The sequence below is a fragment of the Chelonus insularis genome, unplaced genomic scaffold (assembly GCF_013357705.1).
Source record: "Chelonus insularis isolate UGA/USDA-ARS -01 unplaced genomic scaffold, ASM1335770v1 contig_325_pilon, whole genome shotgun sequence".
Taxonomy (NCBI): domain Eukaryota; kingdom Metazoa; phylum Arthropoda; class Insecta; order Hymenoptera; family Braconidae; genus Chelonus; species Chelonus insularis.
The window spans coordinates 17322-28859 of record NW_023276495.1 but is presented as its reverse complement, the minus strand read 5'-3'; the positions used below and the strand labels follow the sequence as shown (position 1 = coordinate 28859).

The 11538-nt window shown below is 36.3% G+C and overlaps 1 protein-coding gene across 1 annotated transcript; it reads left to right on the top strand.

Annotated features, from left to right (window-relative positions):
* The first annotated feature begins 9516 nt into the window (after positions 1-9516).
* On the top strand, positions 9517-10563 carry LOC118065989 (regulating synaptic membrane exocytosis protein 2-like). The gene is made up of 4 exons (XM_035081655.1): positions 9517-9667; positions 10043-10046; positions 10265-10469; positions 10552-10563. Exons 1-4 carry the CDS (start codon positions 9517-9519, stop codon positions 10561-10563), a joined length of 372 nt encoding a protein of 123 aa, XP_034937546.1.
* The last annotated feature ends 975 nt before the right edge of the window (positions 10564-11538 follow it).

Below are 11538 nucleotides of genomic sequence, written 5' to 3'. Positions count from 1 at the left end.
AGAAGTGCCAATTTACCGAATCGATTGGTTATAAAACCTACCTGTGGACGCCACTCGTTTTTTAGGCTCCGAAACGAGAAACCTGGAAAAAGCTGACTAGTTCTATTACCTGAAAATCACGAAAATCAACACGAACACAAACTTCACACGAAGTAATTCAATAATTAATTTTAACTGAAAGATATTTATCAATCACGAACCAGAATTTAATTTAAACTTAACCAAAATTAATTTTTATTTAATACAAAGCTAGGGATAATTTATCAATCAATTAATGGCTCAAGCAACAATAAAACAGTTCGATTTATGCGAAAGATACAAATTAATGAAATAAATAATCAATTTCGGTATTTTGTTCGTAAAGAAATTACAGCGAAAGGTACAAATCGTTTAAATTAATCGAAAGATTGCTAGACGCTAAAATATTTACTTAAAGATACTAATTTTATCAATAATAATCATTAAGGACGCGAGAACGTTTTTGAATGCATTACGTTAAGTACCGCAAGGAAATTCCTCAACGAGGAAGAAGGACAGATGGTCCTAGACGCAGCAATTGGTACCAGATTATTCGCACGCACTCGAGTGATATAGAAAAAAAGGAAAGAGATAGAAGACAATATGTAGATATTCCAGCTTACGGAAGCTCTTCTTTTTCAAGATAATTAAGTCCCCTGGTCCAGCAGGACTTGTAGACTCATCGGGACATTGACTTAAGCAAAAAGCACCGGAACACCGAATAATCTTCTTTTATTAATAATTAGCCAGCCACGGTAACTGACCAAAATAGACAATTTACCTCGCAACGTCAAGGTTTCACCAATTTGTGATAAATTTATAGCTCCACCAACACTCTTGCAACATCAAGAGAATTCTTACTGTCTTGATTTCACAGGTATCACTCTACAATGTCGGAGAAAAAGGATGATTGTAGATTTTTTCAAGCGAAATCTATCACACACGTGCGTGCTTGTTTACTGATAATTCCACAATGGCGTTTTTCCGGAAGTATTTTTGCCGGCTAGCCACGTGGTGATCATAGCGTTGCCAAAATAAACTATTTTGACCTAATTGCTAAATTAGGTCGATTGATAATCGACAGGTTGATAACGTATCGACTTGCTGAAGGGCTGAGTGACGCTTGACTCACTCATCTCGTTACGCCATATTCATTAAGGTTGGACCTACTTTACACAAGCCTGAATTTCTGATGAGTATCGTTCAGAATCTTACTTATTTTACTGATGAAATTTTCAAATCTGGAATATAAGTGAACGAAATACTCGTGACCTAATTTTTAACTAACTAAAAAGGATTAAAAAATAGTCTCTTTGGACTTAAGTGATGAGTATAAAGAAAAATCTGTGTCTTCCCTTAAAAAAATTTGATTGAATATATATTATCAAAGACAAAAGAATTTATCTCCCTACAGTTTTATTGAGATACACATAATTAATTTTGCAGTGATGAAGTAAACTGTAATATTACAAGTATTTTGTATTTTCTCACAAATGTATTTCAAATCCATAAAATATAAACATAAGACGTGATTAAATGTTCAGCCAATTCGTAAAATGAATTCAACGAGCAGTGTCAGAAATGCTTTTATTGTGTGACGATCTTTATTTGTCAACTAACTGTGTATATTTTTTTTGTTAATATTTTAAAATTAAATATATCAGAAAGTGAAGATAACGGTAAAATTTTATAATGCAACTATAAACTGGTCGTATTTGTGAAGGGAAATCACTTACGATCAAACATAAAAAAAAACTTTGTAGAGGTCATTCCAAGTAAATGGATTATTCACGACGAACTTATAAAAACAATGAAGTGTAAATACATGCCTCTAAATGGGAAAAAAAATTTTGTTGATACAAATGATTAAAAAATTTGAAAAGTAGTTCTTGGCTAAATTATCAGATTGAGTTCAAAAGAAGAGCCAGTAAGAGTCTTGTTATTTTTGTAAATTGTTTTTTGTGGTATATACAATGACTAAATTAAATTAAATTTTTGAAACATTGGCAAACTTGCCCTTGGGTGGGTCAGTCTGGAGCAAGCTTAAGCACTTTGGTCTTATTGGATCTCGTTCCTCTTCGCTATTGGACTACTTTGATGCTGTTGACTTAAATGTACACTTTGTTTACGTTGTTAGGGAACACCCTGCTTGCTCTTGTAATTTTGTTGATAATATACCTCGGTGTGTTAACATAAAGGTATCTTGCTCCTTCGATTGGTTGGCTATAGATTCTCCTGATGTATTGGATATCCTGCGTTGTACTCTATCTAAATATAAAGGTAAGAGTCCTGATGGTTTGGACCTCAGATGGCTCAAAGATCTCCTGCCTGTGGTCTGTCCTTATCTTGCGACTATCTTTAATAGGTCTCTTGAAACCGGTATTTTCCCTGATTTATGAAAAAGAGTTTTCATCCTTCCTTTAAATAAGATCCTTGTACCACGATCACCATCGGATATTACGCCAATAGCACACTTTTCGCACTCGGGCCAGGTATTCGAAAGATTGGTTGCTGCCCAGGTAGTCCGCTATCTTGAAGATAATAATTTGTTTGATCCATTGCAATCGGGGTTTCGAAAGTATCATAGTACTCGCAAATTACTAGCGCAAATTGCAGGCTTTAGAGAATGAACACCTCCCCTCGATTGTTGTCAACGGTGGCATTACCCTATGTTAAGACGACCAAGTGTCTGAGTATGCACCTGATGTATGATTTGTCGCGGGATGAAAATGTCACACAGATAGTGTGTGAGAATGATAACGAATTACAGCGTGTATTGAATTGTGCAATTAGGTTTATTTATAATTTGAAAAAAGATGAGCATATCTCTAGCTCGATAGGGAGTGCCCTATAAACGTGAGCTAGAGGGTTCTATGCGTTTTGATCCGCGGACAAAATATCTGTTGACAAAATATACTCACACAAAATATACAATAAAGATAATATAGATAATAAAGATACTTTCCCAAAAAAAGTATATACGAAAATTTTTTTTGAATGTCCTACAAATAATAATCGGAGGAAATCAATATCAAATTTATAGAAAATTAATAAACAAAAAAATGAGTTATTCTACAATGACTACTTTTATTACAGCAATTCTAACATGAAAAATTTTGACACATCGATCTACATGATCTTCCAATTAAACATCATATATATATATATATATATATATATATATATATATTCATCCATTACTTAAATCATCATAGTCTTAGTCAAATTAAAGTTAATTAATGATCAATATAACATGAAAATGTATCTCTGACATAAAAAAATAATAATAATTGCAATTGTAATGTCAACCCCTAGCGTTGATGGATATTACTTTAGCGATGCTTCTCAAGTATCCTAATTTATCGCTAGAATCATAATTCATAACAACCTTCTTCAGTCGAGCGTTGTAATCTCGATAAGTTTTAGACTGAATGACAACGTTTAACCCGGTATCTATTTGCGATATTAACGCTTCATTACGAGAATGCTCATCTTTTAATCACGGCTTGATAGCAATTCCACATACTAATACCAAATAATGGCTTCTTGCGTTTTTTTTTATTATGGCATAGTTGACCAATCCAAGTCATTTCGAAGTAGGTAAGTAAATCTTCCAAATCGTCACTGCTGCATTCATAGAAATCACAACCGAAAATCAATTTATAGCTCTCAATCACATCCTTTGGTGGAATAAACGCAAGCGCCATAAGTAGACGTAAATTAGCAGCAAAAATGACATCTTAATTATATCGGCTTTGAAGACCACATGACTGAATTCGACGCCGAAAGCATTGGTTGAAATGAAAATTACAACCGGCAATTTTAGCACTTTTAAATACTTCTCAAAAAGCCTCAACAAATGCTGGCTCAAAGTCTACCATGATTATACTAGGAGAAAAATTTGGCATATATCGTCTTAGAACGGTCAAGAATTGTAAATATATTTTTTTAGATTTATTAGGTAATAACGCATACACAAGTGGAATGGATTTGCCGTCAATAAAGCCATGCACAGTATATAACTGTAAAAATATACTTGGCACAGCCTTAAATGTGCAATCGCTCAATCATTGCTGGCATTTTTTCAAAACGTTTAAATTTTTTAATGTAGAAGAAACCAAAAACCGGTTTTTATTGTAACCGCTGTCGTGCAATAAAAAAATATCACCCTCGTGTGTTTGTTTCCATTCACCACTCAATTCTGATTGGCTCCGTGATGGTAGATCCAGTAATTGCAGATTATTTTTATGTCGAATACGGTTTACAGTTCGAATCATAGATGCAGGCTTAGGTAATAATGCTGAAACAGGTGATAAAACACCACGTGATGCCCTTGATATGATAATACTTGGCTTTGCATCATTCCTTTTAGCCTTCTTTACAACTTTTGCTTTTATAATTTTAGATTGCACGGCAGCAATATCACCAGCACGCTCATGCCTCGGTATTACACCAACTTTACTTCCTATATAACGAATTACTTAATTAATACTTGAAAATGAATTGGAAAAAAAATAACAAATTCAATAAATACCAGTTTTTGAATCTGTATCCGTATGGATTAAAACACTGCAATGCACATTAGACGTACAACGCCATGTTATAAAACTTTTATTAATTGTTTTTTTGGGATACAAATCTCCCTCATGGAGCAGTAATTGTTTACTTTTTTGAGATGGCACAAAAGACAACGGCATCATAAATAATAAATAAAGAACTCTAACGTTGATAAGTACATTCAAAATTAATTAATACTGAATATTACAGAAATGATGCTGCAGATATCACAAAGCACAAATGACGTGGATAATTCAACGTTAGACGGTAGATAATATATATAATAGAGTATAATAAATATAATAATGGATAATAAAATGTATTAGAGCAACAAGTAACCAAAACACACACATTTAATGTACTTTGTCTTTGATTAATAATTGTGTTTCGTGTGAATTTTAATTGGATCTTTATATTGGAAGTAATGTGAAATTGCATAAAATGAATAACCAAGCCCTTCGATGAGAGCACACGTGCAGTGTGTATTACCAAGTTCATCGATAGAGAGCATTCTAAGGAAAGGATTAACTCCGACAATAGCCGATTGAAACTTTTTCTGTTTATGGGTTTTTGCGGCGACAAGGGCTAAGCCAAATTCTCTAACTGCGTAGCAGTTAATGTTAAGATAAAGGTTTATTTAAAGAAGACAAAGTTTATCTGTTACGCTAAAGTTGGCGTTCTTTGCAATATTTTGGTCCATACGATACGTCCGTGTGTTTGACTACTTGAAGTCAGGACGCCGCTGTAGGCTAAGCGCTAATATCGGACAAGCCGAAAACACATGAAATAGCGTCTCATCTACATCACCGTGGCAAACTCGGCATCTTGTGTTCTCGAGTTGCTCGTGCATAAAATCACCTCGACATGTTCGTCGAGCAGTTTTAACTGCTCGGTTGTTTTTATATCGACCTTTCGCTGCCCTCTGGTCAATTGCAAAAGCATTAGACCGTCTGGGCTGCTAGGGTCGAAAACTGAGCTGAAGTTCTGCGCTGCCTGATATGCTACTTTATATAGGAACGCATCCCTTCCCAATAGTTCAAAGCTATTTACGAACTTGAGAAGAGGATCAGAGCTTTTATAGGTGTCATAAGCCAGGCCTATCACTAAACTGTCATGCAGACATCCAAACTTAGCAGTACACGCCCTTCCAGATCACGGAGAAAGTAGGTGATGACTTCGATGTAATGTCATCACTTTCCTTGTGATAATGTTTGAGCTCTTTTCGGAGCCATCTAAGAACTCCGAATGAGTATAGCAAGACTGAAACAGCGAGCATATTCGTGGCTGTGACTTTGTGAGGGCCTGATAATTCAGAACCCCATATTCTCTTACGTTGCCTCTTGTACTCACTGCGGAGAGTATCTTTGATGACAGACACGTCTTGTAAAGGAGATTGTGCCTGTCCAAGATATCGGTATGACCTTCCAGCATCCAGATGTTTTATGATGCTCCCGTCTGTAAGCTCGACATTATCACTCCAGTTCGGCGATCTTCCTTTTACTAAGTTGGCCTCTGCGCACTTGTCTAACCTAAACTTCATGCCGATTGCGCTGTTATACTCAGACACAACCTCTAAGGCTGCTCGGAGTCTCTCAGGACTTGCCGCGTACACTTTCAAGTCATCCATACAGAATAAATGTGTGACTTTGTGTACGCAGCTGGAGACTCGTCCGGCTTTATATCCAGGCGTTCGGCGTAGAGTGACAGATAATGGCAGCAGTGAGATGCAAAATAGAAGAGGACTCAGGGTATCTCCCTGGTATGCTGCTCTCCTAAATGGCACTGCTCTGGTAGACACTTTCGTTTCACCAGATGGTACGGTGAAACGTGCCCTCCAGAGTCGCATTAAATGTTCGATGCATCTCATTATTTGTGGGGGTACTGAAAGGCATTCGAGCAAGTAGAGGAGAAGCTCGTGTGATGTTGTATCAAATGCCTTTCTGTAATCCACCCAGGCCATTGACAAGTTGCGCTTGTAGTAACATGCGTCCATTGTGACGCATCGGTCTACTAGCAAGTTCTCCTTGCAACCTATCAAGCCACGCTTGCTGCCACGTTGTTCGTTTATCTGTCTCCATACAGATTCTATTGCAGTCAAAATCCTCTCGTTCAAAATCTTCGTAAACAATTTGTAGAGAGTATTTAGACATGCAATAGGCCTGTAGTTTTTGGGGTAAGACAGATCACCACTTTTGGGGATCAGCACAGTACGCCCTTCAACGAGCCATCCAGGAATGGGCGTATCTCCTCCTAGATATTCTAAGAAGATATGAGCCAGATGCTAGTGAGATGATGTCAGTTTCTTCCATCAGAAGGTGGTGATTGCATCTGGCCCAGGGGCAGCTCAGTTCTTTGTGCCCCTTAGAGCATTCCTGATCTCATTAATGCTGACTCGTTGAAACTCTTCGAGCGACGCCTGCGTTAGATTTTGTAGCTCTGGGTGCATTTCGCACCACAGAGTATGCAGGCACCTGGCATAGCCTGAGGTCTGTGGCTCGCATCTTTCCCAACACTGCATCAAATCCTGTCTTAGCTCCTCTGTCAACCTAAGACGCTATAAAGGTGGTCCATGGTCGTTCGAAGTGAAACGTATCGTAAGGCCCCTCCCAACTGTTCTATGGCCCTCATCCAAAGAGGGCCGGTTGTGGGGGGCCGTTGCAGGTATATTTTTAGTAACCTGTTAAAGTCCTTTGCAGGGGTAGACAGCCCACTGCAAAGGTGGTGATGTTTAACGAAACCAAGATGGATAGTTTCGTTCCTCACGCCCAGAAGGCTATCACCTGTGAGGAGGAAAAACTGGCTGTACGGACTTATTCCATTACCGTAGCGAGAGAAGCACCCCCGGCCAGAATTTATTATTATTATTATTATTATTATTATTATTATTATTATCATTGTTGTTGTTGTGTTATCTGAAAAGATTAAAATTACATTCTTTCCCACACATGCACACACCTGCATGTCTTTGTGTGTAATTGTGACAAGAGGGACAAGACCCTGCATCGACCCGTAGAGAGGTTTCGCCATAAACACAAACAAAAAGAGAAAGGAGATAGGTCAAGGACTCTACATCAAGGCAAAGCCTCGATTTGTGGACATATTGTGTAGGTAGTAATGATGGTGGCTCTTAGCCTCCGGCTCGCTATAATAAGGGCAGAATTACCAGGCATACCATTGATTATCTTGCCTTATAGAGCATAACTCTGGAAATAATTGTACTTCTTGCGATGGCAATTCCCGAGACGCGTATACCTACGCTTTAAAACAGGCACGGGGATACACGAAACTAGCTTGAGTCCTCACAACGTACTACTACGAGTCTAACCTTAATTGACCGAAAGCACCTAGTTCTACATATTGTTTTCGGCTTTGCAATCACCAGCGTGGCTTAGATTTCGGTCTTCCGTAGTACCAGTTGTATGAGCCTTGGTTTATGGCTCCAGACAAGTATATATGGTGTGGGAGAAAACACTATAATATTATTAACAGCTGAAAGAATATATAGTTAGAAGTATTCATGAGTTTCCTGGAAGACGTAAAAGTTTGAGTTAAAATAAGATAAAAATGAAAAAAAAAAGGTAAAGTAATGATCTTATTCGCTTGATCCGCAGACTACAGATGTTCTACGAAGATTGAACGTCTGCAGCCTACGCCTAGGTGCTTCGACAGTACCTAGGTGTGGATCAATGAAGTTCATGAGTTATAGTTTTACAATGTTGATTGCATTAATCTATGACTTCTACGGGGTGAGAAAGTCTGTCTGTTTGCTTTTGTGTTTATCGCTCTTGCTATCTTTCGCTGTCTTCTAACTCCTTCGCGGATTCACCTAACTTACTTGAACAATTTCTCTTCCGCACACGTATTGACAACTCGTTCGAGTGCTCTACATGTTTCTTTTGTTTGTAAAAATTTCGGCACTATTTCAGGCCATGTTTGGCTGAGGTCAACGTTTGTTTCGGGACGTATGACCGATATGAGATCTTTACGTCAGTCTCTATGTGCAGGACAGTGTAACAAAAAGTGTTTAACTGTGTCATTTTCTTTCTTGTTACAATTACGGCAAGTTATTTAATTTAATCCAAAGATTATCGAGTTTATTCGCTATACTTGAGAAGAAATTATATGTTTTGCGACCCGTTTCGAACGCATTCCATTCTGCCTGCCGTATCTTGAGTGTCTGTAACTTGAGGTTCATCAACGGCGTCGATGATTTTTCTGACGTGTCATTTAAAGAGATTCTAACATTGTTATAAGTTACCACTCCGTCGGTCCGAAGTGTGTATCGTCTATTGAAATCACCGATCGCCGCCTGTCGTTTATAAATATGAGTTGATATATAAAGGTCTCTGCCGAACCAGACTCCCAGGTACCTGACTACCTCTGAGTACTTATTTTATTTCCTTCTATAGTTATCTTAGGAGGTTTGCATTCGTGCCTGACTTTCTCCCTCCCGAAGTGTGATTAGTATACTCGATAGTTGGGATTGTTTTTATTCCTAGCAATGACTGCTAAAGATGAAAGGCTTTTGCTCTACCACTAACGGTTAAAGGTTTGCTCACGAAGTACTCTTCTTTCTAGCTTTCTGCTAGCTACCAACGGCTTAGAAATAAAAAGAATTTAGAAAACTCAAAAGTATAACGTCCTTCCACTTTGACAGGTGCACGCCTAGTGATGTCATTTTAATAAGAGCAGCCACCGCGGTGTCAAGATGCTCGTAATCAATCGTTCATCCATGGCTTCTTGATTAGGAGTAGGGCAAAAATCTTAATTACGCCCTCATCTATAATTTTGAATTTTGATCAACTATTGATCCTATCATTGATTGAGAATGAGTTGGTCAGTAATTATTGACGCAACCTTCCATAATAACCTTAAGGTAGTGCTAGGTATCGTTTTTTAGCTGACTATTTCCTCAGTCACTTAATAGAATAGTGAAAAGATATGAGATGGATGATCCTTGCAATAACAAGTCATATTACTTGTATTTGTATGTCGATGAACTCTAGTAGTGAGAGTAATACACGATTTATGGAGACAAAAACTAAATTAGAAGAAATGAAATATAGCAAAATCGGAAATTATAAAAAATATGGTAAGTCGCTAACAGATAATAATTCATTTATTATTTTATTTTAAAGAAATATTAAAGGTTCAAATAGAGTGATACTATTTAGGTGATTTATGCAATGTTCATAGGAAAACTTTGGATGTTTTAAAAACGAAAATAAATTCAGTGATCACTAATCAAAAGTCGAGGAAACGAAAAAACCTAACATGCGCTTATACATTCATTTTTTAGCCTTCTAATATGCTTTCAAATGTTTTAAAGATATGACGAAATGACCAATTTTAAATATCGACCAAATTACAATAACTGTCTAATGGAAAGTTAGAAATATGTTCAATATCTCAGTACCAAGTATTTTTTTGAAGTAACAGTAACAAATTATTAAAATTCACATTCCAGGAAGGTGAGAAACGGTTAGGTCCTGCTTACTGCATTCATTAAATATGTATTTTTAAAAGGACCTCAAATATTCATGCTGACGTTAATGAGAAGTTACTTTTTGTGATTTTATCTACATAAACTCAGTCGAAATGCCCTCATTTTCTGATTAGATTTAATTTACTATTTTGATTAGGAATTCTGGCAATAATAATTGCAAACGATTTTCAATAATGTTCACAGGAAAAAACAGGATGAAGTACAGATTTTGGAAGAGACAATACGCGCACGGTCGGAGAAGCACAAGAAAGCCGGCATTGAATTAGATGCAACTTGCGATATATGCATGAAAACCAAATTTGCAGATGGTATTGGTCACACTTGCAACTACTGTAAAATCCGATGTTGTGCTCGTTGCGGTGGAAAAGTTACATTAAGATCGAATAAGGTAAGAATTGAATTGAATAGTGTGTTAAGTAATATTCTTAGAGATGTATAATTAATTATTTATTTAGAATTATTTCAAACAGCTGTTAATGTAACAATTACAACTTTTGAATATATTAATTTCCGAAAAGAACAGTTTTATATTACGTACTTTATATATATTATAAAAAACCTAGTTTTGGTCTAAAAAAGCTGTTTCCACTTCTTTTTAGCACATGTTAGTTCAAATTTTGTTCGAAAATGTCTGTAAAATGAATTTATTAAAAATATGCTCGGGTTAATATTAATTGTAAGAAATAAATGATCTATAATTTCAGCAGTCTTTCGTTGCATTTTACTTAAGTGAGTGGACAATCTCTATGACCTCAATATTAGAACCTCTTGATTCGTTACAGTGATAAAAATGCAGGATTGTACATCCCGGGGGGAAATAAAATAAATCTATACAGGTCTACATTTCCGCAATTTTTTTATCTAGTTTGATCGACTTATATTTGAAAAACTGAAAAAAAATTTAATCCATGTATATCTAGTGAGATCACTGTATATCTACACAAACTACTGTGTGTTTGAAGAGATCCCCATTGATATCGATAATAAAGAAAATATAATACCTCTACAAGAATCGCAGAAGATCTAAAGTGCCTAATTGTGCCAAAAAATAGATCTAACAAGGAAACCTCGTGAGGTGGTCACCATCGATATAGCTGACCTTCTATACAATAATCTCCGTCGAAAATAATGAACCATGTGTTTTGTTTCGGCGGAAAAACGTTTTGAAGGAATGAAAATCATCCACAAAGTTGGCATCCTATAAAGGTGATTTTTCATTTTCACATATTTCTAGTAGAAATTTTCCAAAACGACCGTATACGTTAAAAACAACATAAAAAATAATGAAAAATACATCTATTTACATATTTATAAAACTAACTGCAATCGGAAGAGCATAAAAATTTACGAGATACGTGTCTTTGCAATTTTTAAAATAACATCAAAATCGATGCCAAAAAAAATATTCACTTTTTTGCCAGATTTGTACCCTAGTGGAAATATATCTACAACGAACT

Excerpts from the sequence above, each read along its gene's own strand:
- LOC118065989 (XM_035081655.1), top strand. The coding sequence starts at position 9,517 with ATGAGATGGATGATCCTTGCAATAACAAGTCATATTACTTGTATTTGT.